The 25,374-nt window shown below is 37.0% G+C and overlaps 1 protein-coding gene across 7 annotated transcripts in view; it reads left to right on the forward strand.

The window, feature by feature from the left end:
* The window catches only part of BTBD8 (BTB domain containing 8), a 113,803-nt gene that overhangs the window by 44,642 nt on the left and 43,787 nt on the right, over positions 1-25,374 (forward strand). For 4 of the 7 annotated variants that reach the window (XM_027570442.2, XM_027570470.2, XM_027570486.2 and 1 more), the window contains 3 exons: positions 4,911-5,000; positions 16,187-16,267; positions 17,495-17,591. In XM_027570442.2, the coding sequence (XP_027426243.2) occupies positions 4,911-5,000; positions 16,187-16,267; positions 17,495-17,591 (268 nt within the window). The remainder of the gene's footprint in view (positions 1-4,910; positions 5,001-16,186; positions 16,268-17,494; positions 17,592-25,374) is intronic. The other 3 variants (XM_027570450.2, XM_027570459.2, XM_027570495.2) reach the window with 3 other exon arrangements.

Below are 25,374 nucleotides of genomic sequence, written 5' to 3' on the forward strand. Positions count from 1 at the left end.
AGAGAGTACACGTGCGCACAAAGTAGGGGGAGGGGCAGAGGGAGTGGGAGAAGCAGGCTCTCCACTGAGCAGGGAGCCCCACACGGGGCTCCATCCCAGGACCCTGGGCTCATGACCTGAGCCTAAGACAGACGCTTAACTGACTGAGCCACCCAGGCACCCCTCCATATAAATTTTAGAATCACTTTGTCACTATCTACAAAACAGCTTTCTGAGATTTTGATTGGAATTGTCTAAATTTTTAAAATCATAAATTGGTGTTGAATTTTGTCAAATGCTTTTCTGCATCTGTTTCAGTGATCACAATTTTTCTTCTTTATTTTGTTAATGTGCTAAATTATATTGCTTGATTTTGAAATGTTAAAGCAATCTTGCATTCCTATAATAATTTCAACTTGATTATGATATTTTATTCAATGTATTTATTGCTGGGTTCAGTTTGCTAATATTTTGTTGAATATATTTGCATCTATATTTCTGAGGGAAGTCGACCCATAATTTTCCTTTTTTTGTAGTATCCTTGTTAAGTTTAGGTCTCAAGATTATGTTGACTTCATAAAATGAGTTGGAAAGTATTTCTTCTTGTTTTTTTTCTATTTTATTTGTATTTGATTTTTAATAAAAATTTATTTGAGGAAGATTGATTTTATATCTTCCTTAAATGTTTGACTTTACTGGAGAAGTCATCTTGGCCTGTAATTTTCTTTATTAAATAGGTTTTATTTTTATTCTTTTTTTTTTGCAGTTAAGTTTATTATGTTTAGAATTCACATATAATCAAAATCCAATTTGATGAGTTTTTTTAATTTTTTAAAAATTTAAAAATTTTATTTTCACTGTAGTTATCATACAGTGTTATATTAATTTCAGGTGTACAATATAGTGATTCAACAATTCTGTATATTACTCAGTGCTCATCATGTAAGTGTACTCTTAATCCCCCTCACCTACTTCACCCATCCTCCTTCCTTCCTCCCCTCTGGTAACCATGTTTGTTCTCTATAGTTAGAGAGTCTGCTTTTTGGTTTGTGTCTTTTTTTTTTCCTTTGTTTTGTTTCTTAAATTCCACATATGAGTGGAATCATACAGTATTTGTCTTTCTCCAACTGGCTTATTTCACTTAGCGTTTTACCGTCTCGCTCCATCCGTGTAGTTGCAAATGGTAAGATGTCATTCCTTTTATATATATTATATAATAAATATATCTCTTCTTTATCCATTCATCATCTATCAGTGAAAACTTGGGCTGCTTCCATAATTTGGCTATTGTAGATAATAATGCTGTAAACATTGGGGTGCATGTATCCCTTTGAATTAGTATTTCTGTATTCCTGGGTAAATACTACTAGAGTAGTTGCTGGATTGTAAGGTAGTCCTATTTTTAACTTTTTGAGCAACCTCCATATTATTTTCCACAATGGCTGTACCAGCTTGTATTCCTATCAACAGTGCATGAGGTTCTTTTTCTGCATATCCTCGCTGACATTTGTTGTTTCTCATGTTTTTTATTTTAGCCATTCTGACAAGTGTGAGGTGATATATCATGGTGGTTTTGATTTGTATTTCCCTGCTGATGAGTGCTGTTGAGCATCTTTTCATGTATCTGTTGGCCATCTATATGTCTTCTTTGTAGAAATGTCTGTTCATGTCTTCTGTTCATTTTTAACTTGGATTGTTTGCTTTTTTGGTGTTGAATTGTATAAGTCCTTTACATATTTTGGATACTGTTTGTTGCATATGTCATTTGCAAATATCTTCTCTCATTCCATAGGTTGTCTTTTAGTCTTGTTGATTGTTTCCTTTGCTGTGCACAAGAATTTTATCTTGATGTAGTCCCAATAGTTTATTTTTCTTTTGTTTCTCTTGCCTTAGGAGACATATATAGAAAAATGTAGCTATGTCCGATGTCAGAATAATTAACTGCCTGTGCTCTCTTCTAGGATTTTTATGGTTTCAGGTCTCACATTTAATTTTAATTAATCCATTTTTAATTATAATTTTTTAAATTTTATTTTATTATGTTAATCACCATACATTACATCATTAGTTTTTGATGTAGTGTTCCATGATTCCTTGTTTGCATGTAACACCCAGTGCTCCATGTAATACGTGCCCTCTTTAATACCCATCACCAGGCTAACCCATCCCCCTACCCCCCTCCCCTCTAGAACCCTCAGTTTGTTTCTCAGAGTCCATAGTCTCTCATGGTTCATCTCCCCCTCTGATTCCTCCCCCCTTCATTTTTCCCTTCCTACTATCTTCTTTTTTTTAACATGTAATGTATTTGGGGTGGCTGGGTGATAGACATTGGGGAGGGTCCTTAATCCATTTTGAGTTTATTTTTGTGTATGGTGTGAGAAAGTGGTCCAGTTTCATTCTTTTGCTTATAGCTGTCCCATTTCCCCAACACCATTTGTTGAAGAGACTCTCTTTTTGAAAATTAATCCTTGTCCAGATTAATCATGGGTTTATTTCTAGGTTCTCTATTCTGTTACATTGATCTATTTGTCTATTTTTGCCAGTACCATACTGTTTTGATTACTACAGCTTTATAGTATATCTTGAAATCTGGGATTGTGATATCTCCAGTTTTGTTCTTTTTCAGAATTGCTTTGTCTATTTGGGGTCTTTTGTGGTTCCATACACATTTAAGAGTATTTGTTTGAATTTAGTGAAAAATGCTGTTGGTATTTTGATAGGGATTGCATTAAATCTGTAGATTGCTTTGGGTAGTATAGACATTTTAAGAATATTTGTCCTTCCAATCCATGAGCATGGAGAATCTTTCCATTTGTTTCCATTGTCTTCATTTTCTGTTATCAGTGTTTTATAGTTTCCAGAGTACAGGTCTTTAACCTCTTTGGTTAGGTCTATTCCTAGGTATCTTATTATTTTTGCTACAATTATAAATGGGATTGTTTTCTTATTTCTCTTTCTGATACTTCATTGTGTATAGAAATGCAGTGAATTTCTGTATATTGATTATATGTCCTGTGACCTTACTGAATTCATTTATCAGTTCTAGTAGGTTTTTGGTGGAGTCTTTAGGGTTTGCTATATATAGTATATCATCTGCAAATAGTGACAGTTTTACTTATTCCTCATTAATACAGATGCCTTTTATTTCTTTTTCTTGTCTGATTGCTGTGGCTAGGACTTCCAGTACTATGTTGAATAAAAGTGGTGAGAGTGGAATCCTTGTCTTGTTCCTGACCTTAGGGGAAAGCTCTCAGTTTTTCACCATTGAGTATGATGAAGGCTGTGTGTTTTTTATATATGGCCCTTATGTTGAGGTATGTTCCCTCTAAACCTACTCTCTTGAGGGTTTTTAATCATGAATCTATGTTTTACTTTGTCAAATGCTTTTTTGGCATCTATTGAAATGATTATATGGTTTTTATCCTTTCTTGTGTTGATGTGATATATCGCTTTGATTGATTTGCAGTTACTGAACCACCCTTCCATTTGCATCTCAGTAATAAATCGCACTTGATCATGATGAATGATTTTTTTTCATGTATTGTTGAATCTGGTTTGCTAATATTTTGTTAAGGAAGGATTTTTGCATCTACATTCATCAGAGATATTGGCAATTGCCTCAATGGAAAAAGTTACCTAAAATACTTGGGTCAGCTTTTTTGTCTTCTCTCTTATAATTTGTCTCAAAATCTACCAGGATGGTACCTTTCTGATACCTCCAAATCATTCTTGCTTTCTTAAAAAAAACTCTGTATATTTATGTGTATGTCTATATGTATCTCACTTTTTTCCCCTAGCTATTTTCAGGAGTGTTGGTCTGAGACAACCTAGTAAGCCATTGCCAGAAGCATATTTTTCTTCTTGTCCCTCTCCATTCTTCCATACCATTCTCCACTAGAATATAATGTTGTTCTGTGTATCTCATTTAGTGCTACTTAGAATAGTGCCTAGCACAAAAGAGAAGTCAATAGATATTTATTGAATTAAAGAATGAATGGACATTTTATGTGAGAAGATAGAATGGCAATTCAAAAGAAAATATCTTTCTTATCATTTCTCACATCTAAGAGCTGTTCTGTAGCACAGTTGGGTAAGTTCTGAACTTGAACTCAGGACCTTTATGGTTCTAGTGCCTTTCTTATTAGTACTCCCTTAAAATGTTAAATAACATCTTTTGTTCTTTATTTCTCCGTTTGCAAATGATTTATTACTCTCTTACTCATGAAAATAGTTTCAATCATTATTAAAGTTAAAGAGCTTTAAGGGAAAAATAAAAAAGATAAGGACATTGGAATTAATGTTCTAATTAAGTAATCAAAATATTTAGGTATATTGGGGTGCCTGGGTGGCTCAGTTGGTTAAGTGTCCAACCCTTGATATCAGCTCACATCATGATCTCAGGGTTGTGAGATCAAGCCTCATGTCAGGCTACCTGCTGGATGTGGAACCTGCTTAAGATTCTCTTTCTTGGGATGCCTGGGTGGCTCAGTCGTTGGGCATCTGCCTTCGGCTCAGGTCATGATCCCAGGCTCCTGGGATCGAGCCCCACATCGGGCTCTCTGCTCAGCAGGGAGCCTCCGTCTCCCTCTCCCACTCCCTTGCTTGTGTTCCTTCTCTTGCTGTATCTCTCTGTCAAATAAATAAAATCTAAAAAAAAAAACCCACAAAATTCTCTTTCTTCCTCCTCCTCCTCTCCCCCCACCTCCCATCCTACATATGCATGTGCTCTCTCTCTCTAAAACATAAAACAAAAAAAATATTTAGGTATAAATATAGGTTTATAATTTTTATTATTATTATAATCCTACCAGTAAATACAAACAAGACAGATTATTATGTTTTAAGAGTTAAGGTGAAGAATTTAATAAAAAATTATATTTTGCATAGTACATAAATGTTTACCTGTGTTTTTTCCCTCCCCTTCCCTTTAGAGCCATTTTAAGTGCCAGATCTAGTTATTTTGCTGCAATGCTGAGTGGCTGTTGGGCTGAAAGCTCCCAAAAGTACATTACTCTTCAAGGGTAAGCATAATTCTTACAGGGCAGCTTGACTGCAAATAATACTTCATACAGAGCACTCTTTATGAATCTGATTTCCCCATGTGTTCATTGAAATGTTTCTCATGTTGTGGAATTCATCAAAGTACATCTGAAAATGAGAGATAATACAAAGCATTTAGTAATAGAGATAATGTGTTAGTCTTCTCAGACTGCTATAACAAAATACCACTACTGGGTGGCTTAAACAACAGAAATTTATTTTCTCACAATTTGGCAAGATCAGAGTGCTAGCAAGGTTTGTGTCTTGTGAGAGCTCTTACCTAAGGTTGCAGAAAGCTGGTGCTTAATGGCCTTTCCTTAGTGCATGGGGGCATGGGGAGATGAAAAGAAGGGAGAGAGAGAACTCTCTGGTGTATCTTCTATAAGGACCCTAATTTTATTTTATTTTTAATTTTTTTAAAGATTTTATTTATTTGACTGAGAGAGTGCAAGTAGGCAGAGCGGCAGGCAGAGGGAGAGGGAGAAGCAGGCTCCCCGCTGAGCAGGGAGCCCGATGTAGGGCTCCATCCCAGGACCCTGGGATCATTATCTGAGCTGAAGGCAGACGCTTAAGGACTGAGCCACCCAGGTGCCCCAAGGACACTAATTTTAGCACATTAGGGCAGGGCCCTACCCTATTACCTCATTCAACCTTAATTCCTTATAAGCCCCATTTCTAAATATAGCCACATTGGAGGGTTAGGCCTCAGTATATCAGTTTGGGTGGGTGGGGCTGTAAATATTCAGTCTGCAAAAGGTAGTTTCTTTTCTTTCTTTCCTTTTTTTTTTTTTAAAGAGTAATTTGGATAGGTGTGTATTTCATTGACCTATCATAAGGCAATGAATGTGAATCTGCACAATTGGTGGCAGTTTATATAAACTGCCAAGATGGTTATTAAGAGATGAACTAGTACGTTAAATGATAAAAAGAAACCTTTTTTGGTCACAGATGATCCCTGTGAGATTCTTTAGTATGGGGGAGAGCTTTCTCAGTAGGAAAATTGCCTGGGAGTTCTGAGGGAACCCCTCAGCCCTGCATCTTACTTAGCCAGAGGTTTGGGTGTGGAATAGTGATAGTGGCAATTCCATGACAGTGGATGCACAGGAAGTATTGATAAATTCCTACCATTTATTTGTCACCCTGGCTTTGATCTTGATTCTTGGTTGCAGTCACAATGGTTCTCTTCCTAACTAGAACAGATCTCCAAATGTCTATGATTTTGTAATTTCTCACTCTATAAAAAATGGAATTTTGAAACATTATTTATGAGAATATATAATGTGTTTTTATTTTGTCCTTTTTTTCATATTTTATTCATTTAGTAGGAATGAAATGCAAAAGGACCCAACCCCATTTTCTTCATCCTAGGGCCTTTTGAAGATTATGTTTTAATTATACTACCACAGTTTCAATAGACATATCAGTGTATTTTGCAACCTGTCTTTTGGATGTATTTTCAGCAGCTGCCACCATTAGTGATTTCAATTATGTATCCATGGAATCATGTGGATGCCCTTATTACAGTGTGTTTTTTAAAGAAAAAAAAAACTAATGAAATAGTAATAGAGAGACAGTAATGGAGGATGTAAAATCGCATATAACCACCAACTTTTTACTTGATATTGCTACTAAAATGAACTTCTCTCTAATTTGTCCTCCTCATGTATATGCACGTTTGTTTTTCTTCTGTTTTTCCTGTCCTTCACTAATATAGCATTAAAACATTATATGAATTGCTTTGGTGATGTTAAAAAAAATAATATTTACATCTAAGTAACCCTGTTTCCCTATTTTTCCATCTGAGCTGCTTTTTTTATTTAAACAAATTTTAATTGAGATGTAATTGATATATAACATTGTATTCATTTCAGGTGTACAACATAATGATTGGATTTATGTATATATTACAAAATGATTATCACAATAAATGTACTTAATATCCATCATCTCACATAGTTATACATATTTTTCTTATGAGAATTTTTAAAATCTACTCTCTTAGCAACTTTCATATATACAAAATAGTATTATTAACTGTAGAGAGGTACAATAGATTGTGAAATCAACTTAAGGTATAATTTGGGTACAGTAGACTGCATGGCTTTAAAGCATACAGTTATTTTTTTTATATTTTTTATTGTTATGTTAATCACCATACATTACATCATTAGTTTTTGATGTAGTGTTCCATGATTCATTGTGCATAACACCCAGTGCTCCATGCAGAATGTGCCCTCTTTAATACCCATCACCAGGCTAACCCATCCCCCCACCCCCTCCCCTCTAGAACCCTCAGTTTGTTTTTCAGAGTCCATCGTCTCTCATGGTTCGTCTCCCCCTCCGATTTCCCCCCCTTCATTCTTCCCCTCCTGCTATCTTCTTCTTCTTTTTTTTTTTTGCTGAGCAAAATAAGTCAATCAGAGAAAGACATGTATTATATGAGCTCACTGATATGAGGAATTCTTAATCTCAGGAAACAAACTGAGGGTTGCTGGAGTGGTGGGGGTGGGAGGGATGGGGTGGCTGGGCGATAGACATTGGGGAGGGTATGTGCTATGGTGAGCGCTGTGAATTGTGCAAGACTGTTGAATCACGGATCTGTACCTCTGAAACAAATAATACATTATGTTAGTCAATGGTATTGTAATAGTGTTGCACAGTGACAGATGGTGCGTACACTTGAGGTAAGCACAGCATAATATACAGAGTTGTTGAATCATGTGTTGTATTCTTGAAACTAATGTAACGTTGTGTGTCAACTATACAAAAAAAAAGTGGCATCCAAATAAAAAATACATTGTAGTAGTGCAGCAATGATCAGGCTCGCTCCCCTTACAGTATTTTCCCATCACTTTGGTTGTGGTAAGCAAGGCTCTGCTCCTTACTGGTTCATCTCACCTAGAGCTGCTAGATCCGCAGTGGAGGCTCACTCCTAATTCCCTTATTCACTTCCAGTGCTAGCACATTGGAAATAAGGATGCATTTCTTTTTGGCTCAACTGTTTTATCAGATTGATAAAGCCAGGTTTTCTAACACTAAAATGAAAGAAGAAAGTATCTTCTGACAGATGCCGGGTTTTATATACATCCATTATTATTATCACATAATATGTTTGCTTTTTCCTCTTGTACCACATATCAGATTGATTGTGTTCAAATTACCACCTAAAATGTTTTTAGTATCGGGGTGCCTGGGTGGTTCAGTCAGTTGAGCGACTGCCTTCGAGTCAGGTCATGATCCTTGAGTCCCAGGATCGAGTCCCATGTCGGGCTCCCTGCTCAGTGTGGAGTCTGCTTCTCCCTCCGACTCTCGCCCCTCTCGTGGTCTCTCTCTCTCTCTCAAATAAATAAATAAATAAATAAAATCTTTCAAAAAATGTTATTAGTATCATGGGATATAAAGCTGTAGGAAGGCTAAAGGGAATTTAGGAATTTTGAGGGTAAAAGGGATTTAGGAATTTTGCTTTTAAAAAATCCCACCTTTTGGGGCATCTGAGTGGCTCAGTTAGTGAGCAGCTGGCCCTTGGTTTCAGCTCAGGTCATGATCTGGTGGGTGTGAGATCAAGCCCCTCATCAGGCTTCCTGCTCAGCAGGGAGTCTGCTTGAAGGATTCTTTTTCTTCCTCTCCTTCTGCCCCTCCCCCCACTTCTGCACACACATATACACACTCTCTCTGTCTCTCTAAAACAAATAACGCTTTAAAAAAGTAAATAAAAAAATTACAACTTTTAGGAATTTTTATATTATAACAAAGTAATCTACAAAACAAATTCTTTCTTCACATTAGCTTATATTGTAAACCTGGGTAGATGTATCCATGAGTAATGTAGTGTAGTAGAAAAATCATGGACTTTGGTGTCATTATAGGCAGTCCAAGATCCAGTCCTAACTTGTTACATGACTTTAAGGACATTGCTTACCTTCCCTGAGTTTCCTAAGGTTACTGAAAGGATTAAACGAGATAGTACTTGGTATGGTATGTAGTATATAGTGTTTATTAATATTTGTCTTTTCTTTTTTTCCTAGATTAGATTATTCTCATTTTCTAGAGAGAAATGGGTTCAAGTAAGGGCCATTACCAGTACCAGGACAACAATGCCTGCTTTGCTTGATAGCAGCCCTTTTTGGAACTGTGCCATTGTTGTATGTCTACAGGATGTTTTCTGCAGTAGATTAGAATGAAATTCTGTCTGCCCTTACAGAAAAGAATCACAATGTTTTTAATGAGTTGGTAACTCATAGACATAATGCATGTGATATTTTTCAAGATGGACAGCCTTCAATAAATTGAGGTAGGAATAGTAGAGTCCCCTAATCCTCGTTCTACCTATGCCTTGGTGTTAGGAGGTGAAAGGAAGTTCTCCAGTTTTGGTGGAAGAAGGGGGAAATTTTCCACATCCTGCACTAAAATTGAACCATAGCCAATATTTCTGTAACTCCACATATTTACATTTTATGTAAATAGAAGTCTTTCAGTGGTGGCTTGGGGCTTTGGAGCATAAATTTGGATTTTCTCGTCTCCCTTGGAGATTCCTGGGATTGCACGGAATTTTCAGGATGATCTTTTGAAATATAAATTAGATATATTTCTCTTCTGACTAAAATTGTTCAGTGCCTTCTCATCACAGTTAGAATTAAATCTTTACCACAACCTGTAAGACCCTATATGATCTGGCCCCTTGGTCTTTTCCATACTATTCCACCTAAAGTAACTGTAGCCCAACTCTCCAGTTACCCTCTTTTATATTATCCTGTTGTGTTATTTTCATGGCACTTTTACTATTAAAATTGTCTTCTTTATGTATTTACTGTCCATGTCCTCCCTCTAGAATGTAAGCTTCTTGTATCCTCAAGGTCTAGAATAGAGCCTATCATTCAATAAATATTGAATGTGAATGAACTAACTTATAAATAAGTCCTTGTGTTACATTAGCCCCCACATGAAGAATCCTTAAACTTTAGGAAGCACACATGAAGCACAGAGATTTTAGTAGATGAGGTGCATGTTTATTCTCTGGTCTTAGAGCTCTAATAGATTTTTCTCCCTGAGTGTATGTAATGTTTTCATCTCCTAAAAGCTTTTATTCTGATTACATTTAAATGGGGTAGTGCTTTCAGTCTTTCTATTTAAATTGTGGGCTTTTGAAGTGATTTGTTGTTTTTCTAGGCCAGTTGATTATGTCATTATAAATACTTTTAGTAAAAATACAAATGACTTACAACACTGTAATGAGAATGCAGTTTTGTAAAACATCTGTAAAACTGCAGGAAAGTGGCTTCTTGTCATTTTTATAACTCATATATATTGATATATAAGCTCAAATGTCTAGATTTTGCTATTTATTTTAATAAAACTACTTTTGTTTTTATTTAGTCATTATTATCTTTTACGTAAATATGTCAAGTCTTAAACTATTATTTAAACATAAATGACCAATTCTCATTAACAATAAGAATGGCTCTTGAAATTTTGAGGGAAAGTGCATGGAATAGTAAACATTGTAATAATTATGCTAGTGTTCTAGATTAACAGACTACAGATAATGTGGCATAATTATTCTGAGATCAAATCTTCTCATATCCATAGTATATAAATAAGAATATGTAGAGATTTGACTTTTTTCCTAAGCATTAAAGATGTGGAGTTTTTGAATCAGCAGAAACCAGTACTTAGCAATAGTAGGGTCCAGTAATGTGTATTAAATCAATTGAAAAATACTTTCATGAGTATTTTATAGTTTTCTGAGTACAGATTCTTTGCCTCTTTGGTTAGATTTATTCCTAGGTATCTTCTGGTTTTGGGTGCAGTTGTAAATGGAATCATCTCCTTAATTTCTCTTTCTTCTGTCTTGTCATTGGTATATAGGAATGTCACTGATTCTGTGCATTGATTTTATATCCTGCTACTTTACTGAATTCCTGTATGAGTTCTAGCAGTTTTGGGGTGGAGTCTTTTGGGTTTTTCACATAAAGTATCATATCATTTGCAAAGAGTGAGAGTTTGACTTCTTCTTTGCCAATTTGGATGCCTTTTTGTTGTCTGATTGCTGTGGCTAGGACTTCTAGTACTATGTTGAATAGCAGTGGTGATAGTGGACATCCCTGCCATGTTCCTGACCTTAGGGGGGAAGCTCTCAGTTTTTCCCCATTGAGAACAATATTCGCTGTGGGTTTTTCATAGATGGCTTTTAAGATATTGAGGTATGTAACCCACTATCCCTATACTCTTAAGAGTTTTGATCAAGAAGGGATGCTGTACTTTGTCAAATGCTTTTTCTGAATCTTTTAAGAGGATCATATGGTTCTTGTTCTTTTCTTTTATTAATGTACTGTATCACATTGATTGAAATTGAGGAAGACACAAAAAAATGGAAAAATGTTCCATACTCATGGATTGGAAGAACAAATACTGTGAAGATGTCAACGCTACCTACATTTAATGCAATCCCTATCAAAATACCATCAACTTTTTTCAAAGAAATGGAATAAATAATCCTAAAATTTGTATGGAACCAGAAAATACCCCGAATAGCCAGAGGAGTGTTGAAAAAGAAAAGCAAAGCTGGTGGCATCACAATTCCGGACTTCAAGCTCTATTACAAAGCTGTAATCATCAAGACAGTATGGTACTGGTACAAAAACAGACACATAGATCAATGGAACAATAGAGAGCCCAGAAATAGACCCTCAACTCTATCGTCAACTAATCTTCGACAAAGCAGGAAAGAATGTCCAATGGAAAAAAGACAGTCTTTTCAACAAATGGTGTTGGGAAAATTGGACAGCCACATGCAGAAGAATGAAACTGGACCATTCACTTACACCACACACAAAAATAGACTCAAAGTGGTTGAAAAACCTACATGTGAGACAGGAGTTCATCAGAATCCTAAAGGAGAACACAGGCAGCAATCTCTTCGACCTCAGCTGCAGCAGCTTCTTCCTAGAAACATTGCCAAAGGCAAGAGAAGCAAGGGCAAAAATGAACTATTGGAACTTCATCAAGATAAAAAGCTTTTGCACAGCAAAAGAAACAGTCCACAAAACCAAAAGACAACTGACAGAATGGGAGAAGATATTTGCAAATGATGTACCAGATAAAGGGCTGGTATCCAACATCTGTAAAGAACTTATCAAACTCAACACCCAAAGAACAAATGATCCAATCAAGAAATGGGCAGAAGATATGAACAGACATTTCTCCAAAGAAGACATCCAAATGGCCAACAGACACATGAAAAAGTGGTCAGTATCGCTCGGCATCAGGGAAATCCACATCAAAACCTCAATGAGATACCACCGCACACCAGTCAGAATGGCTAAAATTAACAAACGACAGATGTTGGCGGGGATGTGGAGAAAGGGGAACCCTCCTACACTGTTGGTGGGAATGCATGCTGGTGTAGCCATTCTGGAAAACAGTATGGAGGTTCCTCAAAAAGTTGAAAATAGAGCTACCATACAACCCAGCAATTGCACTACTGGGTATTACCCCAAAGATACAAATGTGATCTGAAGGGGTACATGCACCCCGATGTTTATAGCAGCAATGTCCACAATAGCCAAACTATGGAAAGAGCCAAGATGTCCATTGACAGATGAATGGATAAAGAAGTTGTGGTATATATATATACAATGAAATATTAAGCAGCCATCAAAAGGAATGAAATCTTGCCATTTGCAATGATGTGGATGGAACTGGAGGGTATTATGCTGAGCAAAATAAGTCAATCAGAGAAAGACATGTATCATAATGATCTCACTGATACGAGGAATTCTTAATCTCAGGAAACAAACTGAGGGTTGCTGGAGTGGTCGGGGGTGGGAGCGATGGGGTGGCTGGGTGATAGACATTGGGGAGGGTATGTGCTATGGTGAGCGCTGTGAATTGTGCAAGACTGTTGAATCACAGACCTGTACCTCTGAAACAAATAATATATGTTAAAAAAAAGATAGTAGGAAGGGAAAAATGAAGGGGGGGAATTCAGAGGGGGAGGCGAACCATGAGAGACTATGGACTCTGAAAAACAAACTCAGGGTTCTAGAGGGGAGGGGGTGGGGGATGGGTTAGCCTGGTGATGGGTATTAAAGAGGGCACATACTGAATGGAGCACTGGGTGTTATACGCAAACAATGAATCATGGAACACTACATCAAAAACTAATGATGTAATGTATGGTGATTAACATAACATAATAAAATAAAATAATTGAAAAATACTTGTATATTTTCAACTCAGTATTTCTCTGAAGAGTTAGGAAGATGCCCTAAGTGCCTTAACAAGCCATTCATTAAACATTCTTCAAAAGTTTATTGAGCATATGTTATTATAAGGTAATAGAATCAAACACCTTTTTGAGTCCTACCCTGTGGGACTCCATTTCTTTTCTTCTTGCCTTCCTTCTTTCTTTCCTTTAGCAGATATTAGATACTGTGCTTAACAAACTGTAGGAATCTTATCAGCACTGATTCCACTGCAGAGCTCCAGTATTGTGTGGGGCAAGAAAATTCTTCTCATCCTGGGGGATATTGAATCAATGCTGACATTCGGTTGCTACTAGAAATGCAAGGATAAATCTAAGATACAGCCTGCCCCAACAGAACTCAGTCTAAAGGAGAAACACATGTGTAAACAAAGATATTACAAGTCAGTTTGATAAATGTGATAATGGAAATGTAAAGTATAGTGTACTGCTTAAGAGCCTACACTTTGGACTCAGTCAGCCTGGATTTAAACTGTAGTGTATCACTAGCCACTTGGCCTTGGGCAAGTTACTTAATTTCAGTTTTTCATTTATAAAATAAGACTGTTAATAATATCTGTTATTGAGTTATTATGATTAAATGAGCAAATGGCATTTGAAATACTTATTAGCTCAGTAACTGGCTCTTAAGTGCTGAATGAATGTTAGTTATTACTGTTTACCATTCAGTGATTTTTTTTTTTTTTGGCCTTGGGGACATTAAAGAAACAATCAGAGATAAAGAGCCACATGTCTGGTGTCTGCAAGATGAAATAAGTAGAGAGGGAGAGCATTTTAAACAGTGAACAGATGTACTATGGCATAGATGTATAAAGAATTTTAAGTAGTTCAGGTATAGGAAATGAGTAGTTCATTTTTCTTGGAACAGCTTCTAGAGAGAGAGAACTAGAGGTAAGATAAAAGAACACTATATACCAAGCTAAGGAATTTGGACTTTTTTTCTATGGGCTATGGAGAATTGTTGAAGGGTTTTCACTCTAATAGCAGTGTGGGAAATGGGATATGAAGAGGTTATTTCAGGTAGGAAACCCGCATGAGAGAGAAGATATAGTCATAGTACAGATGAGAGAAAATGAGGCTAACCCAGAATAGTGAAAGGAGAAATAGACAGCAAAGGCTGAATTCAAGAAATTTTGAAGGTATAAGTGATGTGATATAATGAGGGAGAAGATTAAGATGAATCTCAGCCTCTTAGGTATGTAGATGATAATCTAGATGGTATTAGAGTTGGGGTGGATAAATAATATACTTTATTCCTGATCAAAATAATATGAGAGAACTAGCAGATGAAGTAAGAAAACATTTCCTTTATTATTATTATTTTTTAAGGATTTTATTTTAGAATGTGTGTGCAAGCAGGGGGAGGGGCAGAGGGAGAGAAAGGGAGAGAATCTCAAGCAGACTTCCTGCTGAGCATAGAGTCCTATGCGGGCTCCATATCATGACCCTGAGATCATGACCTGAGCCAAAATCAAGGGTCAATGCCCAGGCACCCTAAAATTTCCTTTATTATAGATAAAAACTGTTAAAGCAGTAAAATGTGTGTTAATGCAAGAACCAGAGTTTACTTGCTTACTATGTCCCTTCTGTGACAACCCACCCAAAAGAAAGTCTGAAATTCTATAGTAGATGCACTTCTTCCCAATCACCTCTTCATGCTTGTTCAGCAGAGAAGAAAGGAAAAAGGAAATCCAGTTACCTCTCATTTTGAGTTCCTCCTGACCAATGACCAGTGATTGTTGCCCATGAACCAGATAATTCAGTCCCCTTTGCACAGAGGCAGAGGGTATGACAAGATGCAAGAAGCCCTATAACAGTACAATGAACAAAATAGGAATAGCAGAAAGAAGACTGTCTGGGGCACGGGGGGAGGTAGGGAAAAGGAAGGAGGCTGTGAATTCAGTTTGAGATCCAGTAGTCAGTAGGGCATAAAAATTATCACTCCAGACTACTTCTTAAGTCGTGTCTTTACTTTTCATCTGTATAAAGAGGATGTTGGTCAAACTAGAGCAGCTGCATAGGTATTACACATTCAGAAATCTGTACAGCATAACAATCTTTCTAGTGTATAGAGTTGTTTATCTGAGGCTTTAACAAGACCAGAGGCCATTTGTCAGTGATGCTGGTGAAAGGATTTCCTAATGAGCAAGAGATTGTATTGTGACCTCTCACATCCCTTCTAACTCTAAAAGTTAGTTACAGGGGTGCCTGGGTGGCTTAGTTGGTTAAACATCTGTCTTCACCTTGGGTCATGATCCCAGGGTCATGACCCCAGGGTCCTGGGATTGAGACCCTTTTCGGGCTCCTTGCTCAGTGGGGAGTCTGCTTCTCCCTCTCCCTCTGCTGTTCCCCCTGCTCTGTTCTCTTGCTGTCCCTGTCAAATAAATAAAATCTTTAAAAAATAAAAAATAAAAGTTCATTACAGAAGATGCTCAACAAGTACCAGTGATTTGGTAACATACTAATAACATTTTATTACTTATATAAAAATCTATAGCTGCATTTATACTCAATTTTAAATTAATGGAATAACTGGATGTTATTTGAAGAATATATTCTTCAGATATAAGTGAGATTAAAACTTTTCTTGGCTAGGGGTGCCTGGGTGGTTCGGTCGTTAAACGTCTGCCTTCGGCTCAGGTCATGATCCCGGGGTCCTGGGATCGAGCCCCGTATCAGGCTCCCTGTTCAGCAGGGAGTCTGCTTCTCCCTCTCCCACTCCCCCTGCTTGTGTTCCCTCTCTAGCTGTCTTTCTCTCTCTGTCAAATAAATAAATAAAATATTTTTAAAAAACAAAAAAACTTTTATCTTGGCTAAAATTTTTTAGAAAATAGAATGTATCATTGATATCAGTTAAACCTTAATTATTTCTGGATTTGAATTAAGTTTTCTTTTATTTTTCAGTAGAAACCATGTGGAAATGAATGTTATGATGCATTTTATATATGGAGGAACTTTGGACTTTCCAGACAAAGCTAATGTTGGGTATGTATTACTTTTTAGTGATTTTAAATATAAAAGTATTACTACTTTGTGGTTTCTGCTTTGTTGAGCCATGTTTTAAAGTACCAGTGAAGTAAAAGCTTCACTTTTATTATTTTGCCATATCTTGTGTGTTGGGAATATCTAAAAACAATGTCACCTTATTTAGAAGAAAAGATGATCTAGCAACTCACAGTGATAAGATTAAGAAAAGTATTTGACTCAGATTTTATTAGAAAAATCTTATATTTGTTTTAGAAAAAAATAACAGGTTTTTATAAAGTAAAACTGAATCTTTATCAAATTTCAAACAGTTCTCTTACTACTTTATTTTTAAATTTTAGGATTACTCTCTTAAACAGCAAAAGAAAAGAAAAAGAAAAACCTTAAAATTACTTTAAGAGTATAGGTATCTTAAAGACCAACAGTGGTTATTAAGTGCTCTTTAGTGAAATGCCATCCAAGTTGCTAAAATCATACCGGAAAGCGAAATCTACCTTGCTCTTCTAATTTTTTGAATATCCTCTTCTTTTATTGCTGTTCTAATATCAAACAAATGAAAGCTGCTCTTTTAATTTAAATATTCATTGGTTCCTTTAATTACAAACTGAATAAATATGATTTTGGAGGGAAAGTGTCATGACTCATGGAGATTAAGTACTGAAGTTTCCCCCCTGGAAACCTACATGAAATTCTGTCATGCTCTCAACGATTGTCTGTTTCCTAAGTACCTAAAGTAAGTGTGGTGCTGGGAAATACTTGCCAAATGAAAGAAGCAGTGGAAACTCTCTGAGTCATTGGATACTGTTTCTAAACCTAGGGTTATTTGTAGGAATTTTCAATATGATAAGCATCAATTAATTACCCTTCTCGCAAGTAAGTTTTTATTACACAAATTTGTTGCAAAGAGTTTTGTAACTTGTACAGCCTTTGAAACAGCATCCTGAACTTTGATATATATGTCACTGAAAATATGAGGGGAATTTGATTGAAACATCTCCAAATTTATTTCTTGTTATTCTCTACTAACCAAGTCATGTGAAAGTGCTTTCAGCTTTTGACCTGTGTCCTTTTTATTACCCATAAAGGATGTCTATTATGTAGGGAAGAAAGTTAGAGTTAAAATAATTTAGATTATTATTTTTTCTAAACAGACTATATATTATCAGGAAATTATTGTGTTATTCCTTGGTTTTCAAATTGGAGAATTAACATCTATTTTTATTTTAGTCAGATACTCAATATGGCTGATATGTATGGACTAGAAGGATTAAAAGAAGTAGCAATCTATATTTTAAGAAGAGATTACTGTAATTTCTTTCAGAAGGTAATTATTGAGTCTCAGAAATCTTGTACCTAATGCTTAAAGTCACCCATTATTACCTACTAGGTTTTTAACTCTGATAGTGAATACTGCTTTGAATCTTAAAACATTAAGTCAATTTAACTTATGGGAACTGTAACTTATGGGAAACAGCTCGTATGGTATGTTTGCAAAAAACTAGAAATGAATTCAGGTCATTTAAGTAAAATAAAATTGACATGGGGTTTATTGAAAGGATATAGGAATATCCTTTATAATTCAAAGGTAGAATATACACCTGGGACTCAGTCAGGGTTTGGAATGAAGGAAGTCAGGGACCAAAGTTACCTTCTCCATTTATCAAAACACACTTATCACAAGTGTTTCATTGGTTCTTTTCCCTGAAAGCACACTCTTCCTTCCTGTGAGTTCTCTTTATAGCATGTACTTGGGGTGGAATATATTTCTCTCAGTCTCCTCAGGTGGAGTATGAATACTAACTTTTAACTTTAGTTTATGCAAACATAAATTTATTGTCTAAAGAAAGATCTCATACTATGCATTTGTACAGATGCCATTTTGTACATTATTCTTAGATTCTCCATTGTTTTAATTTACACTGTGACTGATAGGTTATTTTTTATTTTCTAATTTATGCTTTTCTACATTTTCTAAATTTTCTACAATGGTCATGTATTACTTTTTTTTTAAGACTTTATTTATTTGAGAAGGGGAGAGAGAGAGCACGAGCAGGGGGGGAAGGGACAGGGAAGAGGGAGAAGCAGGCTCCCCACTGAGCAAGGAGCCCAAAGCAGGGCTTGATCCCAGGACCCTGGGAGCATGACCTGAGCCTAAGGCAGACACTTAACCGACTGAGCCACCTGGGCGCCCCCATGTATTACTTTTATCAACACAAAAATAAATCATAGAAGAATTGTTTTACATCAGCATTTCCTTCTTATTGGGTACTTGAGACAACAGTATGCATTGTATGAATTTTAATTAGGTAATTTGAATAATTTGAATAACATTTAAATTGAGATTTTTGTGTTAGGTGGGACTTTTCCTATCTCTATATAACTTGTAGCTGAGGAAGTACCCCATGTACTAAAACAGAGCCATGAATAGTTGCATATAGCACAACCTCCACTATCACCCACTCAGGGTTTACTGAGAAGCAGTTAAACTCCTCAGCTACCTTTAATCAGTCATTCATTCCAGGCTCTAGAAGTAAGGGACTAGAAGAAGGAGGGTGGTCCGTGGTGTCCTCAACTTTGTAGAAGGTGAAGGATTAAGGATTCTGATGAAAGATTTTCCTTCTCATTCATCTGCTTCCCCCATCTTCCCAGCCAAGTGAAAGTTAGGAAGGAGATAAAAGCATATCCTGAATAAAGATTAAAGATAGAGGGTATCTGCAATGAGGAGATATGTCTTATCCCTCAGATGGACAATATACCACATCTGTAAAACCAGCCCACTCTGGAGCTTCCATTAAAGAATAAGAGAAAATGGTAAGAGATTTCTTGGGAGAGTCTGGAATATGCCTAAGAAACCAGTGAGAGTATACTCAAATGTGGGGATTTCTAAAGGGAGAAGCCAGTACTAGCTTGGTTATTAGGGACAATAGCTATTATCATATATAGAAGAAAGTATGGGGCATCCGCTCCACACCCCAGTTACACATGGTAGGCACGGATCTTAGTGCTTCTGTGAAGATTAGAGGATGCTGGTACAGGGCCAAATGATGCTGTGTCCCACCTAGGGAAGCACTGTACATCATGAAGCACTAAAAGAATCCTTATCCACTGAGAGGCTAGGGTAAAATTCAGTGTGCTCCTAAAAGAGTCATCAGCAGAGGCCATCAACATCTTAATTAGAGCAAACTCAGTGACATCAACCTACTACCATGTTGTGTCTGGTTAGTTATATGGCCATCTGTGGCCCCCATCCATAGCCCTCTTCCACAAGAGTTAGACCCAGAAAATGGAGGAGCAGGAGACCAGACATGTTCTCTATTCCCAATTCCAGATCTCCCTAACTGTAAATGTAGTCAGTGATGAGGGAGAGAAAGATGTAAGGTAAAATATAAGATAGGTGTTTAAACAGTACTGTGCTGAATTCCAATACCAAAAATAACCAGAAAATACTGGAATTTGCCTATACTATCATTAAGGGATGGAAAAAAAAGGAATTTGACACAGCATAGTTGCCAGCACTACTTGGGAAAAAAGTTTTATCTTAGTATCTCCTCTGAGCTGAGACTCCTCAATAAACCAATTACATATAACATTAAAAAAAAAAACTCTCTTATGGATAGCCTTTGGACCATTGCCTCTAGTTTTTAATATGTTTATGAGTATGTATAGGTTTTTTTAAATTTTATTTTATTATGTTATGTTAGTCACCATACAGTACATCATTTGTTTTTGTTGTAGTGTTCCATGATTCATTATTTGCGTATAACACCCAGTGCTCATTACAACACATGCCCTCCTTAATACCTATCAGCGGGCTACCCCCTCCCCCCCTCCCCTCTGAAACCCTCAGATTGTTTCCTGGAGTCCATAGTCTCTCATGGCTCATCTCCCCCTCTGATTTCCCCCCCTTCCTTTTTCCCTTCCTTCTCCTAATGTCCTCCATGCTATTCCTCATGTGCCACAAATAAGTGAAACCCTATGCTAATTGACTTTCTCTGCTTGACTGTTTCACTTAGCATCATCTCCTCCAGTCCCATCCATGTTGATGTAAAAGTTGAGTATTCATCCTTTCTGATGGCTGAGTAATATTCCATTGTATATATGGACCACATCTTCTTTATCCATTCGTCTGTTGAAGGGCATCTTGGCTCTTTCCACAGTTTGGCTATTGCGGACATTGCTGCTATGAACACTGGGTGCATATGGCCCTTCTTTTCACTACATCTGTGTCTTTGGGGTAAATACTCAGGAGTGCAATTGCTGGGTCATAGAGTAGCTCTATTTTTAATTTTTTGAGGAACCTCCACACTGTTTTCCAAAGTGGCTGTACCAACTTGCATTCCCACCAACAGTGTAAGAGGATTCCCCTTTCTCCACAACCTCTCCAACATTTGTTGTTTCTTGCCTTGTCAATTTTTGCCATTCTAACTGGTGTAAGATGGTATCTCAGTGTGGTTTTCATTTGAATTTCCCTGATGGCTAATGATGATGAACATTTTTTCATGTGTCTATTAGCCATTTGTATGTCTTCTTTTGAGAAGTGTCTGTTCATGTCTTCTGCCCATTTTTTGACTTGATTATTTGTTTTTTCGGTGTTGTGCTTGACAAGTTCTTTATAGATCTTGGATATCAGCCCTTTGTCTGTAGTGTCATTTGCAAATATCTTCTCCCTTTCTGTGTGTTGCCTCTTTGTTTTGTTGACTGTTTCCTTTGCTGTGCAGAAGCTTTTTATCTTGATGAAGTCCCAACAGTCATTTTTGCTTTTGTTTCACTTGCCTTTGGAGATGTATCTCGAAAGAAGTTGCTGTGGCCTATGTCGAAGAGGTTACTGCCTATGTTCTCCTCTAGGATTTTGATGGATTCCTGTCTCCCATTGAGGTCTTTCATCCATTTTGAGTTTATCTTTGTGTATGGTGTAAGAGAATGGTCGAGTTTCATTCTTCTGCATGTGGCTGTCCAATTTTCCCAGCACCATTTATTGAAGAGACTGTCTTTTTTCCATCGCATGTTTTTTCCTGCTTTGTCGAAGATTATTTGACCATAGAGTTGAGGGTCCATATTTGGGCTCTCTATTCTGTTCCATTGGTCTGTGTGTCTTTTTTTATGCCAGTACCATGCTGTCTTGGTGATCACAGCTTTGTAATATAGCTTGAAACCAGGCAACGTGATGCCCCCACCTTTGTTTTTCTTTTTCAACATTTCCTTGGTAATTCGGGGTCTTTTCTGATTCCATACAAATTTTAGGATCGTTTGTTCCAGCACTTTGAAAAATGTGATTGGAATTTTGATCAGGATGGCATTGAAGGTATAGATTGCTCTGGGCAGCATAGACATTTTAACAATGTTTATGAGCATGGAATGTTTTTCCATCTTTTTGTGTCTTCTTCAATTTCTTTCATGAGTGTTCTGTAGTTCCTAGAGTATAGATCCTTTACCTCTTTGGTTAGGTTTATTCCGAGGTATCTTATGGTTTTTGGTGCTATTGTAAATGGAATCGATTCTCTAATTTCTCTTTCTACAGTTACATTGTTAGTGTATAAAAAAGCAACTGATTAATCTCAGGAAAGAAACTGAGTGTTACTGGAGTGGTTGGGGGTGGGAGGGATGGGGTGGCTGGGTGATAGACATTGGGGAGGGTATGTGCTACGGTGAGCGCTGTGAATTGTGCAAGACTGTTGAATCACAGATCTGTACTTCTGAAACAAATAACGCAACATATTTTAAGAAAAAAGAAAAAGAAGAAGATAACAGGAGAGGAAGAAAAGGGGAGTATGTCAGAGGGGGAGACGAACCATGAGAGATGATGGACTCTGAAAAACAAACTGAGGGTTCTAGAGGGGAGGGGGGTAGGGGGATGGGTTAGCCTGGTGATGGGTATTGAGGAGGGCACGTTCTGCATGGAGCACTGGGTGTTATGAACAAACAATGAATCATGGAACACTGCACCAAAAACTAATGATGTAATATATGGTGATTAACATAACAATAAAAAAATTTTAAAAAAAAAGAAAGCAACTGATTTCTGTGCATTGATTTTGTATCCACATTACTGAATTGCTGTATGAGTTCTAGTAATTTGGGGGTGGAGTCTTTTGGGTTTTCCACATAAAGTATCATGTCATCTGTGAAAAGAGAGAGTTTGACTTCTTTGCCAATCTGAATACCTTTTATTTCTTTTTGTTGTCTGATTGCTGTTGCTAGGACTTCTAGTACTATGTTGAACAGTAGTGGCGAGAGTGGGCATCCTTGTCGTGTTCCTGATCTTAAGGGAAAGGCTCTCAGCTTTTCCCCATTGAGGATGATATTCGCTGTGGGTTTTTCATAGATGGATTTTATGAACTTGAGGAATGTTCCCTCTATCCCTATACTCTGAAGAGTTTTAATCAGGAAAGGATGTTGTATTTTGTCAAATGCTTTTTCTGCATCAATTGGGAGGACCATATGGTTCTCTCTCCTCTTATTAATGTGTTCTTTCATGTTGATTGATTTGCAAATGTTGAACCACCTTACATCCCGGGGAGAAATCCCACTTGGTCGTGGTGGATGATCCTTTTAATGTATTGGTTGGATCCTATTAGCTAGGATTTTGTTGAGGATTTTGGAATCCATATTCATCAGGGATATCAGTCTGAAATTCTCCTTTTTGATGGGGTCTTTGCCTGGTTTGGGGATTAAGGTAATGCTCATAGGATGAGTCTGGAAGCTTTCATTCTCTTTCTATTTTTTGAAACAGCTTCAGGAGAATAGGTATTATTTCTTCTTTGAATGTTTGGTAGAATTCCCCAGGGAATCCATCAGGCCCTAGACTCTTGTTTTTTGGGAGGTTTTTGATCACTGCTTCAATCTCGTTACTTGTTATTGGCCTATTCACGTTGTCAGTTTCTTCCTGTTTCAGTCTTGGGAGTTTATAGGCTTCCAGGAAGGCATCCATTTCATCCAGATTGCTCAGTTTATTGTCATATTGTTGATAATAATTTCTAATAATTGTTTCTATTTCCTTGGTGTTAGTCGTGATCTCTCCCCTTTCATTCATAACTCTATTAATTTGGGTCCCTTCTCTTTTCTTTTGGATAAGTCTGGCCAGTAGTTTATCGATCTTACTAATGCTTTCAAAGAACCATCTTATAGTTTCGTTGATCTACTACTGTATTTCTGGTTTCTAATTAATTGACCTCTGCTCTAATCTTAATTATTTCTCTTCTAATGTGTGGCTTAGGCATCATTTGTTGCTTTTTCTCCAGTTCTTTAAGGTATAAAGTTAATTGGTGATTTCGGGATTTTTCTATTTTTTTGAGTGATGCTAGGATGGCTATGTATTTACTCCTTAGGACCACCTTTGCAGTATCCCATAGGTGTCAGACTGATGTATTTTCGTTCACATTGGTTTCCATGAATTGTTTAAGTTCTTCTTTGATTTCCTGGTTGACCCAAACATTCTTAAGCAGAGTGTTCTTTAGCTTCCAAGTGTTTGAATTTCTTTTAAGTTTTTTCTTGTGATTGAGTTCCAGTTTTAAAGCATTATGGTCTGAGAATATGCAGGGAGTAATCTCAATCTTTTGGTATTGGTTGAGACCTGATTTGTGACCCAGTATGTATTCTATTCTGGAGAAAGTTCCATGTGCACTCGAGAAAAATGAGTATTCTGTTGTTTTAGGGTGGAATGTTCTATATATATCTATGAGGTCCATCTGGTCCAGTGTTTCATTCAAAGCTCTTGTTTCTTTGTTGATTTTCTGCTTAGATGATCTGTCTATTGCTGAGAGTGAAGTATTGAGGTCTCCTATAACTAACGTATTATTATCAATATGACTCTTTATTTTGGTTAACAGTTGGCTTATGTAGTTGGCTGCTCCCATGTTGGAGGCATAGATATTTACAATTATTAGATATTCTTGCTGGATAGACCCTTTAAGAACGATATAGTATCCTTCTTTGTCTCTAACTACAGTCTTTAGCTTAAAATCTAATTTGTCTGATATAAGAATTGCTACCCCAGCTTTCTTTTGAGGTCCGTTGTCATGGAAGATGGATCTCCATCCCTTCACTTTCAGTCTGAATGTATCTTTAGGTTCAAAATGAGTCTCTTGTAGACAGCATATGGATGGGTCCTGTCTTTTTATCCATTCTGCAACCTTGTGCCGTTTTATGGGAGCATTTAGGCCATTCACGTTGAGACTGATTATTGAAAGATATGAATTTATTGTCATCATATTGCCTGTGAAGTCTTTGTTTCTTTTTTTTTTTTTTAAAGATTTTATTTATTTATTTGAGAGACAGAATGAGAGATAGAGAGCATGAAAGGGAAGAGGGTCAGAGGGAGAAGCAGACTCCCTGCTGAGCAGGGAGCCCGATATGGGACTCGATCCCAGGACCGTGGGATCATGACCTGAGCCGAAGGCAGTCGCTCAACCAACTGAGCCACCCAGGCGCCCGTGAAGTCTTTGTTTCTATAGATTGACTCTGTAAATTTCTGTTGTATATCACTCTTGGGGTCTTTCTCCTTTTATAGAACCCCCCTTAATATTTCTTGCAGGGCCGGCTTAGTGGTCACATAACCTTTCAGTTTCTGCTGGTCTTGGAAGCTCTGCATCTCTCCATCCATTCTAAATGACAGCCTTACCAGATAAAGTATTCTTGGCTGCATGTTCTTCTCATTTAGTACCCTGAATATGTCTTGCCAGCCCTTTCTGGCTTGCCAGATCTCTGTGGATAGGTCTGACATTATTCTGATGTTCCTCCCTCTGGAAATAAGGAATCTCTTCCCCCTAACTGCCCATAAGATGGTTTCCTTGGTTTTAAGATTTGCAAGTTTCACTATTACATGTTGCGGCATTGGCCTGTTTTCCTTGATCTTGAGAGGGGTCCTCTCTGCCTCTAGGACACAAATGTTTGTTTCATTCCCCAGATTAGGGAAGTTTTCAGGTACCATTTGTGCAAATATATCTTCTAGTCCTCTCTCTCTCTCTACCCCGTCAGGGATCCCAATAATTCTGACATTGGAATGTTTCATGGTGTCACTTATTTCTCTAATTCTGTTTTCATGGATTTTTAGCTGTTTCTCCCAGGCCTCTTCTTTTTCCTTCTTTTCTATCAATTTGTCTTCTAGATCA

Source organism: Zalophus californianus, chromosome 4, assembly GCF_009762305.2.
Source record: "Zalophus californianus isolate mZalCal1 chromosome 4, mZalCal1.pri.v2, whole genome shotgun sequence".
NCBI lineage: Eukaryota > Metazoa > Chordata > Mammalia > Carnivora > Otariidae > Zalophus > Zalophus californianus.